Below are 14766 nucleotides of genomic sequence, written 5' to 3'. Positions count from 1 at the left end.
GTGTGTGTGTTAGAATGTGAACATGATGACAATTATTTAATGAGCTGAAGCGTCCTATTGCTGTGACACAGCATGATGTCACTCCCACTGTGTGTGTGTGTGTGTGTGTGTGTGTGTGTGTGTGTGTGTGTGTGTGTGTGTGTGTGTGTGTGGGCGTGTGCGAGCGACCTGCTGATATAACTGAGCGTCTGAGAGTTTCCAGCTCAGCCTCATTGCGACGCAGCTTCGGAGCCACACCTGAGAACTGGACGACTTCAACCCCGACACACACACGGACACACACAAGGAAAAACACACGGACACACACTCTCTCACCTGAGGTAAGAAATCATTATTTATGGGGATTATTCCAAACTACAAAAACGAATTATTCTTTCATGACTTCACTTGTTTTCCACCTGGTTTCATCCTCTGTGGTTGTAAATTAATATTTATCAGCATAAGACTCATAATTAGAAATCTGCATTAAGTGACTAAAGATGATTCTTTGAAATGGAAGAGTAAAACTCTGAGGTTGTGTTGTTGTGTTGTTGTGTTGTTGTGGTGAGACACTGCTGAGGATAAGCAGACTGACCTGAATGCAGCTGTTATGTGAGACCAGGAGAACAGGTGTGGTGACATGTGAACTGCCAGAGACAAAACATGAGAAATTATGTATTTACTTTGAAATGAACTTTGTACAACTATTTCACTTCTCTCCTCTACACGGACAATAGAAGCTGAAATGTAAATAATTTCATGAATGTAAGTGTAGCAGCTCGACTTCCTCAAGGATCCAGAGGAACTTTGTTCAGGCACCATCCTGAAAACCTTTAAAATGAAGTTAGAACAAAAACACTTCATATATTCCGGCTTATACACAACTACACTTTAAACTGAAGGAATATTCATGATTATTATACTTTTAGAGTTCAGTGGTGATCTTTAATTGGAACATTTTAAATATTGGTAATTAGGTAACTAGAAATATATAAATATATGTACTTGAGCCAATTCTAGCTTTCCCTGACAGATCTTTGTGGATTTATCGACACTTAGATTCTTTTACATTCTTTAATGATTCTATAAACTAGATTCTGAGGTTTTTTTACAATCAGAAGTTTAAAAAGTTTCGACTCGGAAGAAACTAAACTGTGACACGACAAACTTGAATAAGACTCAGTGGAGGACACGACTCCATTGACGGCCAACTTCCTGAACCCCATATATAATCAACAGTTTCAATGTCTTTATTTGGATCTGCACCAAATTGCATTATTGTTCTTTAACTTTGGAAGTTAAGATGTTTTCAATATTTTTGTTAATTTCTCCTGGATCCTAGATCTATATCAACTTTAATGGAAATAATAGGACTTATATAGAAACAGATAGAATGATTAGATCCTTGGTGGAGAAAACAACGCAGAAAAGACGTGTTAATGTTGAAGTTTCAAGTAAAAATACTTTTTCTTAGTTCCAGTTCTATATATTTGCTTGTATTTGTGTTTTTTTATTATTAATTACAATCTTCATGGTTTATAATTAGTCATAGTTGTTTGATAACACCATAGGATTGACTGACAGGTTTTATATCCGTATATAACATGATGATATTATTGTTAAAAATTGTTAACAAAAAATATTTTCATCCCCCACTTATAGAATATCAAATATTAGAATGAAATGAATCAGTTCCAGTCACAAAGCAGATTTTAACGTTTTTTCATTTTCTGATTTACATCTTGTGCAGTGGCACTGTTCATACACTAGGGGGCCCAGCTCCCGGTTAGTTTCATAAACATGACGTCAACACATTTCTTCCTCGCTCCTGAAGGAAACATGTCTTCCCTCTACCTCCTCCTGCTGCTGCTCCCCCTTGTGGCAGCTCAGACATGGAACTGGGGTCCCTGCCCCTCACCCCCAGTTCAGCCCGACTTCAACGTCCAGCAGGTGACACAGATATGAACATGTATACTCTGCGTACATACAAACACATGATTTAAATACTCTACGTATATATAAACAGAGTAATAATACCTAATGTCTGTATTAACAGTATCTGGGGAGATGGTACGAGATCGAGAAGCTTCCTGCTTCATTTGAAAGAGGAAAGTGCATCGAAGCAAACTATTCTCTGAGGAAAGATGGAACCATCCGGGTGCTCAACTCTCAGTTCTAGTGAGTTCACTCCACAGACTGTGTAGAAATACACACAGAACTTGATCCCAGTATTGAACCCAAAGCTACATCTTAACAGATTTTTTAAGAGTCGGCCGAGAGATTTAAAGCTAATTAAACCCAATCTTTCAATTAACAAAGAGTCTCCATCTGTCTCTGTGTGTCCCAGTGAGAACGAGACGAGTACGGCCGAAGGGACGGCGGTGGTTCGAGACCCGAGGGAAGCAGCCAAACTGGGAGTCAGCTTCTCGTACTGTGAGAACTTTTCTTCTTCCTCTTTGTTTTTACTTCTGGACGAGTTGAGTGATTTAAGAATAAGTACAGATAGAAGATCAGACGATTCAGGTTCTTCATGGTTGAGATCATCGGAGTTCCGGCTGGTTGAAGACGTTATGGCCGATACATGATGCATCAGTCACTTCATGCTTCTGTCCTTCGACTGAAGAGATTCAAATCTCCCTGTGGATGTAGATTTGAAGATTTAAAGGGGACATATTCTGAAAATTCCACTTTTGTAGTGCTTCTACATGTTAATTTAGGTATCTGGCATGTCTACTGTTACAAAAACTCTGGAAAAAAAACAACTCCCGCGATTTGTTGTGGTTCCTCTATTTCAGAAACGATACACTAGAGTGCGTTGAATGGGAATACGACCGAAATAGACGTCATAGTCACACCATGCCCATGTAGGGAGTCTCGCTACATGGCCTTGGTTGAGCGAGCTAATGCTAACGCTAGCCGGGCTGCACCGGCCCGGTGAGCTCGCTGCTGCTACCCGTCAGACCTTTAAGTAGCCACATAAACAAGGGACCCCCGGGACACCTCTAAACGTTGACTCAACAATGTGGAGGGATGCTGCTGCTGCTGCGCCAGCTCAAGCTCCCACTGCTCCCACTGCTCCCACGGCGGGGCTGCGCTGGGAAGCTGGGGCTCTCGCAGCCAGGCTCATCGGGGTTGAGGGGGGCGGGGCACTCAAGACAGGTCAATCTAAAGAGGTGCTGTTTTAAATGATCCTTGTGGTATTTTGACCAAATTATGTTACAGACATTTCATTAAGAACCCAAGGAACCATATCAACTGTGGTGAAATGGAATTAATATGTCCCCTTTAATCTATGACGAGTTGTCTGTGAAGAAACCTAACGAGGCCTGAATAGCACAAAACAAACTTCATCTTTCATCAGATTGTGCAGTCGAACCTTCTTCAAAGATTCTCACCATCATCTTCTTTCCCTCTGTGACCTTTGCTCCCAGTCTCTCCCTACAGCCCGTACTGGGTTCTGTCCACTGACTACACCGGTTTCACCATCGTGTACTCGTGCACCGACTTCTTCCGCCTGTTCCATGTGGAATTCGCCTGGATCCTCACCCGCTCACGCTTCCCACCTGCGGAGACGGTGCAGAACGCCAAAGATCTACTGATCAGCGAGGGAATCGACCTGACCAGGATGAAGGCCGCAGGTCAGACTGGCTGCAGAGACGAGTGATGGAGACGTCGAGTGGAAGTGATCTGCAGTGGGAATATGTTTTAAATATGTTTGTTTATCTTTATTCTGTATTAGCTGCTCGGGAATTTAAACATGAAACTGATAAACTCACATGAACTCCTCTGCTTGTTTCTCATGGTTTTGTTTACATTGTGATGTTAACACATATTAAAATTTGCATCATCTGGAATTATAGGAAAATACAATTTCATTTTCAAGACACAACTGTGTCACAAGGTTCTGGGAACATCAAAATAATTATGCAGGAATGCAAATTAAACCATATTTTACATTTGTATATCTTTCATGACGGTAATGAGTTGTAATACTGAGGCCCTTAAGCTTTTTTTACACGAGTGGGTGCTGCTGTTAAAACAAGACGAAAAACAAAAATCAAATATCGCTAAAATATAATAAAATAAAAAATATTGATGGTAAAGTTTTTAAAGAAAGATTGTACATCAGTTAATATTAAAGTTTTCTTAATGACAACATTATACATTTTAAAAGACAACTGCTGATGATGTTGTACAATATATTTTGTTTTAATTTGGCGCCATGTAGTTGAAAACTTAAGAGATTCCATTTAAATCAGAATATTTTGAAAATCAAATAGTAACAAAAAAACGTTTAAACTCATTAAACTGTGTCCTGATCTGCTCCCACGCAATAAACGCACTAAAAATTACACGAGTCATCACAATGACAACAAAGAAGTAATATAACTACAAGTACTAGTGTTCTGTAACTTGAACGGCAGCGTCTGCAAGTTCACTGTTGTGTGTGTGTGTGTGTTTGTGGGAGAATGTGCACATGATGACAATTATCTAATGAGCTGAAGCGTCCAATCGGTGTGACACAGCATGAAGTCACTCCCACTGTGTGTGTGTTTCTGTGTGTGTGTTTCTGTGTGTGTGTGTGTGTGAGCTGCTGATATAACTGGGTGTCTGGGAGTTTCCAGTTCAGCCTCATTGAGACGCAGTTTCAGAGCCACACCTGACAACTGGATGTGCTCAAACCCAACGGACACAAACACACACACACACAAACACACACACACACACCCTCACACCCTCATCGGAGGTAAGAAAGATTTATTTATGGAGATTATTCCAAACGACAGCTTGTCTTTAAAACAGATCATTCTCTGTTTCATGACTTCACTTGTTTTCCACCTGGTTTAATCCTCTGCTGTTGTAAATTAATATTTTAATAATCTGCATCAGTAACTAAAGATGATTCTTTGAAATGGAAGAGTGAACTCTGAGGTTGTGTTGTTGTGTTGTTGTTGTGGTGAGACACTGGTGAGGATAAGCAGACTGAACTGAATGCAGCTGTTATGTGAAACCAGGAGAACAGGTGTGGCGACATGTGAACTGCCAGAGACAAAACATGAGAAATTATGTATTTACTTTGCAATGAACTTTGTACAACTATTTCACTTCTCTCCTCTACACGGACAATAGAAGCTGAAATGTAAATAATTTCATGAATGTAAGTGTAGCAGCTCGACGTCCTCAAGGATCCAGAGGAACTTTGTTCAGACACCATCCTGAAAACCTTTAAAAATGAAGTTAGAACAAAAACACTTCTTATATTCGGGCTTATACACAACTACACTTAAAACTGAAGGAATATACATGATTATTATACTTTGAGAGTTCAGTGGTAATTTTTAATCTGACCATTGTAAATATTGGTTATTAGATAACTATAATTATATGTACTTGAGCCAATTCTCGCTTTCCTTGACAGATCTTTCGGGATTTATCGACAATAAGATTAATTTTTATTCTTTAATTATTCTATAAACTAGATTCCGAGGTTTTTTACATTCAGAAGTTTCAAGAGATTCAGCTCCGACAAACTTGAATAACACTCAGTCGAGGACACGACTCCATCGAGGCCCAACTTCCTGAAAACCGCATTTAAATTCAAGGTTTTCAATGTTTTTATTTGGATCTGAACCGAAATGCATGATTGGTCTTTAACATTGGAAGTTAAGATGCTTTTAATATTGTAGTTAATTTCTCAGAGTAATGTTAACTAAAGAATCCTGGATCTGTATCAACTTTAATGGAAATAATACGACTTAGCTAAAAAAAAAAAAAAAAACAGACAGAATGCTTAAATCCTTGGTGGAGAAAACAACGCAGAAAAGACGTTAATGTAGAAGTGTCTATATATTTGCTTGTATTTGTGATTTCTTCTTATTTATAATAATGTTTATGATTTATAATTTGTCATAGTTGTTTGATAACACCTTAGGAATCACTGACAGGTTTTATATCTGTTTATACTATGATAATATTATTGTTGGCTTCAGCCCAGAGATCTGAATCGTTTTGGCTCAAGTTGAAAACAAATTGTTATAAAATCGAATGGGACTCCTTAGATTTCCATATATTATCGGTAATAATAAAACATTTCTGTAAATATTTTCAATCCCTAATTATAAAATATTATAACGAGAGATAATGAAATAAATCAGTTCCAGTCATAAAGAAGATTTTAACTGTCACGTTTGTTCATTTCCTGATTTATATATAGTGCAGTGGCACTGTTCATACAGTAGGAGGCACTGCTCCAGGTTAGTTTCATAGACATGACGTCAACACATTTCTTCTTCGCTCCTGAAGGAAACATGTCTTCCATCTACCTCCTTCTGCTGCTGCTCCCCCTGGCGGCAGCTCAGACATTTCAGTGGGGTCCCTGCCCAATACCCCCAGTTCAGCCTGGATTCAACGTCCAGCAGGTGACACAGATATTAACACGTATACTCTATATACTCTACATATATATATAAACACATGGTTTAAATACTCTACGTATCTACAAACACACAGTAATAATATCTAATGTCTGTATTTACAGTATCTGGGGAGATGGTACGAGATCGAGAAGCTTCCTGCTTCATTTGAAAGAGGAAAGTGCATCGAAGCAAACTATTCTCTGAGGAAAGATGGAACCATCCGGGTGCTCAACTCTCAGTTCTAGTGAGTTCACTCCAGACTGTGTAGAAATACACACACAACTTGATCCCAGTACCCAAAGCTACATCTTTACATATTTTTAAGAGTCGGCCGAGAGATTTACGGCTAATTAAACCCAATCTTTCAATTATCAAAGAGTCCCCATCTGTCTCTGTGTGTCCCAGTCAGAACAAGACGAGTGCGGGCGAGGGGACGGCGGTGGTTCGAGACCCGAGGGAAGCAGCCAAACTGGGAGTCAGCTTCTCGTACTGTGAGAACTTTTCTTCTTCCTCTTTGTTGTTACTTCTGGAGGAGTCGAGTGATTTTAAGAATGAGTACAGATAGAAAATCAGACGATTTTTGGTTGTTGTGATCATCGGAGTTCAGGCTGGTTAAAGACACACGTACCTTGTGATTGACGACGTTAATGCTGATACATGACACATCAACATCTCTTTATTTGTCAGAGACGATGAGCTTTCTGTCTGTGGAAGCTTCACATCACTGTCCTACAACTGAAGAAACTCAAATCTCCCTGTGGATGTAAATTTTAAAATTTAAACAATGACGAGTTGTCTGTGAAGAAACCTAACGAGGCCCAAATAGCACAGAACAAACTCGTCCATCTTTCATCACACTGTGCAGTCGAACCTTCTTCAAAGATTCTCACCATCACCTTCTTTCCCTCTGTGACCTTTGCTCCCAGTCTCTCCCTACAGCCCGTACTGGGTTCTGTCCACTGACTACACCGGTTTCACCATCGTGTACTCGTGCAACGACTTCCTCCGCCTGTTCCACGTGGACTTCGCCTGGATCCTCACCCGGTCGCGCTTCCCACCTCGGGAGACGGTGCAGAACGCCAAAGACCTGTTGATCAGAGAGGGAATCGACCTGACCAGGATGACGGCCACAGATCAGACTGGCTGCAGAGACGAGTGATGGACCTTAAAGATGAAACTGATTAACTCCTCTGCCTGTTTCTCATGGTTTGGTTTCGATTTTAATGTTAACACTCAAATATGAATATATTGTTTTTCATACTGCAGAAGTGAATCTTACACCATTTACAAATAATGAAATAATAAGTTTATTATTTAACAATAAGCTTTGGGAAGGTTCTCTGTGTAATAAAGATGTATTCATTAATCTGTTCTCGACTCTCATGGTCTGATTTTTACAAAGACTTATAACATCCAGGAGATTATCCTCACAAACCAAGATGAAAAGACATGAAGTATAAAACCTTTCATTATTAATTAACCCTTAGAAGAGAAAACAGCAAATCGTTGGTATTGTCCTTATTAAAAAATTATCTATTAATTATATGTTAAGTGAGACGATCCAAACCCCTTTACTAGATAATAACATGTATTTCTATAGCACTTTTCTTAAAGTGATTCACAGGAGGATAAAAACTATACAATTAAATAGGTAAAATATACAATACATGTCTACACAGCCAAATCTGTTTTATCTACTTACTCGTTTTTATAAAAGTCTTAAAGTATCAGCTGACACTCTACAATACTCCTTAAACATGTTTATCTGCATGATTCATGCTGAATAAACCAAATACTGTAAATACATGAAATACACAAAAGTTCATAGGGCCCCTACAGATGTTAACTAAGGGACATAAAAAAAATTCACTTACGTGTATATCATACTAAGTGGTGCTACGTAAAAGATGTTTGTCCAGACAAATCAAGTCTTGTAATATGACACTAAAATGTGTGTGTGTGTCTCTACCTATGCTGAACCCCCCAGCACACACACACACACACACACACACACCACAGACCACAGTGGACCAGTGGAGGATCAGCAGCACTCTCTCTGCACAGCTTCACAAACCAGTCACAGGTAACACATCTGCACAATTTGATTTTTAACAGAAAAACTGTTATGTTTTAAAGTCTATATGATGCTGGCGCTATAATCATTTCACCATTTGAGTATTTTTATTTGAATTTTAGACTAATTAAAAGAGCATGGTGCACTTTGTTGTACCCTTACAGAAGTAAAGATGAAGCTGCTGGTCTGCATCATGCTCCTCTGCCTCTGTATCTGTTATTTCACAGGTGAGTTCCGTCTTTGTGTCAAACTCTCGTTACAATTCTGTCAAGATCTGAATCTAACTACAGTTTATTTCATTTACACGGAAATATCAAGTTGAGGTTTAAGACATTAGACCGAGTTGGATTTATGTTCGTACAGATGATATGTAAACGGCTTTAAATCCTGAATGATTCTCCCAGATGTGACAGTGCTGCATTTGTTTTGAGTGACTGCATGTGTACAAAGGGGAGCCTGTGTGTGTGTGTGTCTGAGTGTGTGTGTGTGTATGTGTGTGTGTGAGATAATATTTGAGCAGGGATGCTGTGCACCTCTGGGAGAAAGCTCAGTTTTCCGTTCCGCGGACCTGAATCCCGTCTTTGTGACTGAAAATCCCTGGAATGCTCGGGAATGTTAATTTTCCTCTCTCTCTCTTTCCTCCTCTCCACAGAGGCCAGAGTCATCCCTGAAGGAGGTAAATAACATCTCTGTCAACACATCAAATTTCACCACAAAACTAAAAATATGTAAAATATAGTTATTAAGTCAAAGCCAAACAGACAATCCCAAATTTCTGCAAAATATATATCAGTAAAAAAACTTTCTGAGTAACTTAAACTGGATAAAAACAATAATCTAATAATGCACCAAAAAAAAAGTTGGAAGTATGTTTGTACTGGACTCTGTCCCTCTGTGCTTTAGTCCACTTCTGTCTCTGGTAAACACGAAATCTCTCACCGTCAGTCAAACCTCCGCTCGATGCAACATTCCTCACCCTCGTGCTGCTCCACCTCTCAGGAGAGTTTCTACCTGGTCTGAGGATTCCTCTCTCAACAGAAGGGACAGTTATCAGAGGCAGAAGCTCAGTCGTCAGTTCTTATCTTGCAGGTCCTATCAGAGGCCTTTGACACAGTGAACCACCGTATCTGGTCTGATGTGAGCCTCTCATGCGATGTGTTTGAATCCATATCTATACGAGCTGATGCCTCCTGATGTGTTCTTGCACCATTTGGCTTCTCCACCCCAGCACACACAGCATCCCAGTGTTAGAAATCAATATTTTACTGTTGCTCAAATACATTTTTTTAAGTAAATAGCAGCTTTTATGTTTCAAGTGTTGCGTCCAAACTTTTTTTACCAATCAGGTTTTTGACAAATAAAGTTGTTAAACTGCTCAAACAGCTGAAACATTCAACAACAGAAGCCGTGTGAGCCCAGGACACAGGCAGAGGTTCCACAGTGTGTTGTACATTTTGTTTTCAGGTGTGGTTCACGTTCCCCCGAGAGGAAAAACTTGTTCTTCCTGCCTTTATCTTTAGACAAAGTTTATCTTCTCTTTGTGTGAAGGAAAATAGACTCACTGAACCCGAGCAGCTTTAGAGAAACTCCAACATCATCATTGAATAACCAGAGGAATGTGATTACATATATAACAGTGACTGTGTTTGTTGTGTAGTGCCATACGACGAGCCGCCAGCTGTTCCCTACTGGCCCTACTCCACCTCCGACTTCTGGAACTACATCGAGTACTTCAAATCCATCGGCGCCTACAACCACATCAACGAGATGGCCCGCGCCTTCTTTGCCCACCAGCCGCTCGGAGACACCCTGGGATACGAGACCAACGCGGGACATGAGCACTGAGGACGGGGACGGACGGATGTAGCAGCTCAAAGTGGTTATGAAGAAAGGAAATGAGCAACAGAAGAAATGAAATAAAGAAAGAAAACGGTAGCATGTAACATACTTTCCCTTATTACAACACTGTGTGTGTTATTATAGCAAAAGAGTAGAATCCTGAGGTAGTAGAGAAGGAAGACTTGTAGAATTGCTCTGATACATTTCTTCATGTATTATGCCACAAATAAACCTTATTGAAGTATCTAAAATTGCTATTAGTTTCATTTCATAACTTTTCCTTTCTTTGAATGTAACTCACTTTTAAAGTTTCACTTCATCTGCCAGTCATATGAATCTTTTATATATTATTATATATAACACATTAATATAAATATGATTCTATTTGTATTAATTTATTATCTATGTTGTTTTTTGATAGATAAAATACTAAGCCAGTGATAGATAAAATACTAAGCCATTAACAAAATCATAATGTTCATATTCACTAATCTGCAGATTATCATTATCATCAATAATGTAATATGTATCTCAATGTGAATTATTACTGTTATTTAAATAATAATATAAAGTATAAATATACTGAATTCAGATATTTTTACTGCAACACAACCAAAGTGCTCTAATGAGAGAGCGGAACCTTCGCAACACGCCTGTGGCAACAGCCGGACACAGTTTAGCGTTGCACCACATTTGTTTTGTTTACGGATGCTGGGAAGCTAACTTAGCTTAGCCACAAACTCGCATCCACCGTGTGTTTTTAAAACGCAGCAGCTGATTCGTTACGATTAAAACAAAATGAAACCTGTGGTGGACGAGATGTTTCCCGAGGGAGCGGGTCCGTACGTGGATCTGGACGAGGTTTGTGGATTAGCTCCCGGCTAATGCTACCTAGCTCCCGGCTAATGCTACCTAGCTCGCTAATGTCCTAATCCACTTAGGAAGGGTAACGATTTTCGTTTATGTAAAAATCCTTCGATATTTCCGGATTTTCCACCTTTGTGCAGCTGAGGCAGAAGATCAAAGACACTTTACATGTTTGTGGTTTAATATTTGTTTTTGGTTTGTACAAGTTTTATTTTACTGTAAAAAACACAAACCACCTTCATCACTGTCAAATTAAAAGAGAAATAAAGACAACATGGTCTCATTTAATCACAGACACAGGGGAGCTCGCTCGTGGAATCTAAACGTTTCCTTTTCCAACTGAAATAAATCCCACAGACAGTTTACATGAGGATTAAGCTGCCATTTTATTTTCCTTTTCTATTATTTTAAACCCTGATTCAACGTGTTTACTGCTGCAGCTGAAATAAAGTTTAATTCATTAATTAATGGAAAAGATATCCTTGAAATGTAAGAGTCCAGAAAGTTCACTTACTTCATATTAATCAAAGAACTGTAATAAATCCTCTGATCTGCAGACGTTTGACAGTTTGTCTTGAAATAAGCCTGGAGTGATTTATTGATCATGACATCACCTGTTGATTGTTTGTCTTTCAACCTGTGGATTGTTGTTGTCGTTGATTGTTTGTGTTTGTGCGCTTTGCTTTTTGCCACATAACCTGTTGTACTGGTGCATGTTCACAGGCAGGGGGCAGCAGCGGTCTGCTAATGGACCTGGCAGCCAATGAAAAAGCAGTTCACTCTGATTTCTTTAATGGTAACACACACACACACACACACACTGACATATTTCTGTTCATGCACAGAAAACAGAAATCCTACTTGCACTTTTCTCACGAATGAGAATAAATGCCTTGATTCGTATTATGACAAAAGGTAAAAGATGCAAGAAATGACTCAGTTGCTTCTTTAATGATCGAATCCGATAAACACGTGTTAGCTAAGCCAGGCCAACAAACTGAAGTCTGTAACTAGACACTCAGAAGTTTGAATGTTTGTGTTGACACGTGTTTATCTAACATGAAGTCGTCTAAATTAAAAAACTACGTTCCCTTCAATGAGCTTCCTTTTAATTAAAAGCTGGCTAACACACAGAGAACCCTGATTATTTGGTTATTTAAACCTTTAAACCTTAAAGTTAAACTTAATTTAAAAACAACCAAATCGAAGCTGAACAATTTAAAACACATTTAAATGAAACCTCCGACTATTAGAATAATCCTTTAAAGCAGCAGCAGCATCGTAACTCTAATTAAACTTATGTTCTTACGGAAAAGATATTCAGAGTATTTGAATATTGTTTCATTAATGTAAAAAAGGGTAAAAGGGTGAAAGCAGATTACTGAAGAGCTGCATGGAAACTGGAGCTTGGGTTTGTAAGCCCATTATGCATCGTCTCCTCAAATTAACCCTTAAAAAAAATCCACTCGTTCCCCAGTAAACACCAGTGAATGTGCTGGAACACACAAAAAACCACAGAGCTAATCTGTTTTCGGTCTTGCAGCGTTGGCTGCGGGCAAAAACAATTCTTGCTCAGCAGCACATGACCTAGAAAGAAAAGAGCTGATTGTTAAAAAGAGGGGAATGAACAGGGAGGGAGGAAAAGAGTTGAGGAGAAGACGGTAAAGTGAGTTTATAGCTGCTGTTAGACTGAAACCCAGCAGGACACCTCGCCAGTCAGCTGCTTTCAAACACACACACACAGTCTGCAGGCGGTCACGTGGGCTGTTAACGTCGCTAAAGGGACGTTCAGAGGATTCTCCCCCCGTGACACTGAGTGGGACCTGAAGTGTTGTAACACCAGGTTTCATTCACAAAGAAACTCAGGTAGTTCCCAAACAAACCATCAAAGGAGAACACATACTGGTTTACACTGAGTTAAGGGTTCGATAACATTTTACTGAGTACACAACCAGAATCTAAAGTGATCAAATCAGAATCCGTTGTCAAAGACGTGAGACACAAACTTTGATGCTGATTCGTCTCTCATCCAAACTTTGACAGATCTTCGTTATGCTCCGATCTCAAAAAGTCAAGTTTAACTTATTTCACACTAATCGATACAAGGCGTCTGAATCAGTGGTTCTCAACCTTTATGAGTTTTGACCAATCAGAATAATCACGATGAAAACTTCTCCTCGGCACCTTTATTAATAAAAGTTTAATTTTTACCGAATAACACCTAATAACTTCCTTCTAACTTATACAGATCTCCAATATCAAAGAAGAGATCACCCTCGGCTATTTCCTGTTTTCATTATTCTTTTATTCCTTTCACCATCATTTGTTTGTCCTGTGATCTGTAGAATTGTCTCAGTTCGAGTCCTCGATACTCTGAAATGTGTCCACGGCATGTCTGCAGTAAAAGTAAAAGTAAAATAAGTTCAATTTGATCCAATCTCAGCAGCTCAAGTGAGAAAAGTAGTAGCAAGAATGTGGGAGTTTTGGGAAACAGCTGGACTGATTCCAACCCTGTTCCCTTCCTCTCTTTCCCTCTTCCTCTCTTTTCTTTCCTTCTCCTCCTCCTCTGTTCCCCATCTGCAGATTTCGAGGATCTTTTCGATGACGATGACCTGCAGTGACGACACTTCGCCTGATCCTGTATATAAAGAAAAAACATTTGTGTAGATTTCTAAATAAGAGCTTTCTCTTATTTGTACAGCCCCCCCCCCCCCCCTCCTCTTCCTCCTACATGCCAGGCACCTTCTTACAGAAAATACATCTTTTTTGGTTATACAAAAAAAAGGAAAGAAAAGAGAAGAGGACAAGCTGTCACGGTGAACCAGGTGTCTACGCTGAATTCTAAGAATCCCACACATTCCGGCTCCAGAGAAAATTATGAGTATGGTTTTGGCGGCGTCGTGTTCGAATCTGCTCGGGACCTGGATTGTAGGTTTGCTGGCTCCGCCGAACACCTGTTTGCAAACTTAATTACACACGAGATACAGTGTTAACATGACCAGTGAATGTGGAGCACGATGGGACAGGACGGGGGGCAGAATGTGGAAATGCTTCAAAAGAAGAGAGAAAATGAAGGAGCACTAGTGGAGTCAAATATCATTAATAAGGGAAAATGGAAATGCTCTGATTTGACCTGAAGTGAGTCCATGTGTGACACAATGTGAAAATGACACCCACCAGTTATTCCACTCAGCCGTGCTGCTGTAATCAGCTCCTGCAGGGATCAGCTGCAAACAGCTGCAGGAGCATCAGTGAAGTGAGCCACTGATGAAAGTCCCTGTCCGTCCCTGAGGTGCTGGACCAGGTCAGAGCTCTGTGCAGGTCACACACTCACCAAACTGTGAAAACACATTTCTCTTTGCAGGCGACTTCGTGTTAAAACATTGAGAGAGATCTATTCCAAAGATGTGGCGGGGGGGGGGGAGGGGGGTTGTGGGTTGGTAGCTTTCGACTAATCAGGTTTAAAAGACGTCTGTAAAGTCTCTGGTGTTTTGTTCTTTAACTGGCAAATAGTTATATTTTAAATTAATGAGAAATAAAAAATATATGAAATGGAGTAATTGTGTTGAAACTTATTTTGTCGGGGATACT

The 14766-nt window shown here is 39.7% G+C and overlaps 4 protein-coding genes across 5 annotated transcripts; all 4 read left to right on the top strand.

Annotated features, from left to right (window-relative positions):
- The first annotated feature begins 218 nt into the window (after positions 1–218).
- Positions 219–3764, top strand: LOC133932791 (apolipoprotein D-like). 2 transcript variants are annotated; one of them, XM_062379636.1, is made up of 5 exons: positions 219–320; positions 1730–1929; positions 2036–2157; positions 2327–2412; positions 3411–3764. In XM_062379636.1, exons 2-5 carry the CDS (start codon positions 1780–1782, stop codon positions 3641–3643), a joined length of 591 nt encoding a protein of 196 aa, XP_062235620.1. In that variant the 5' UTR covers positions 219–320; positions 1730–1779; the 3' UTR covers positions 3644–3764. The 2 variants fall into 2 exon arrangements, with proteins under 2 accessions (XP_062235620.1, XP_062235621.1); XM_062379637.1 differs by having other exon boundaries at positions 220–320; positions 1814–1929.
- Positions 3765–4598: 834 nt separating this feature from the next.
- LOC133932412 (apolipoprotein D-like) lies at positions 4599–7766 on the top strand. Its single transcript, XM_062379074.1, has 5 exons — positions 4599–4726; positions 6283–6398; positions 6518–6639; positions 6801–6886; positions 7322–7766. Exons 1-5 carry the CDS (start codon positions 4651–4653, stop codon positions 7552–7554), a joined length of 633 nt encoding a protein of 210 aa, XP_062235058.1. The 5' UTR covers positions 4599–4650; the 3' UTR covers positions 7555–7766.
- Positions 7767–8402: 636 nt separating this feature from the next.
- Positions 8403–10559, top strand: otos (otospiralin). Its single transcript, XM_062379605.1, has 4 exons — positions 8403–8478; positions 8634–8696; positions 9122–9145; positions 10127–10559. Exons 2-4 carry the CDS (start codon positions 8642–8644, stop codon positions 10312–10314), a joined length of 267 nt encoding a protein of 88 aa, XP_062235589.1. The 5' UTR covers positions 8403–8478; positions 8634–8641; the 3' UTR covers positions 10315–10559.
- Positions 10560–10984: 425 nt separating this feature from the next.
- Positions 10985–14721, top strand: cops9 (COP9 signalosome subunit 9). Its single transcript, XM_062379990.1, has 3 exons — positions 10985–11169; positions 11899–11971; positions 13759–14721. The coding sequence occupies exons 1-3, from the start codon at positions 11107–11109 to the stop codon at positions 13794–13796; spliced, it is 174 nt and encodes a 57-aa protein (XP_062235974.1). The 5' UTR covers positions 10985–11106; the 3' UTR covers positions 13797–14721.
- Positions 14722–14766: the final 45 nt, after the last annotated feature.

Source organism: Platichthys flesus, chromosome 21 (assembly GCF_949316205.1).
Source record: "Platichthys flesus chromosome 21, fPlaFle2.1, whole genome shotgun sequence".
NCBI classification, from domain to species: domain Eukaryota; kingdom Metazoa; phylum Chordata; class Actinopteri; order Pleuronectiformes; family Pleuronectidae; genus Platichthys; species Platichthys flesus.
Note: the sequence above shows the minus strand (reverse complement) of the source record. Positions and strands in the feature narration are given on the sequence as shown.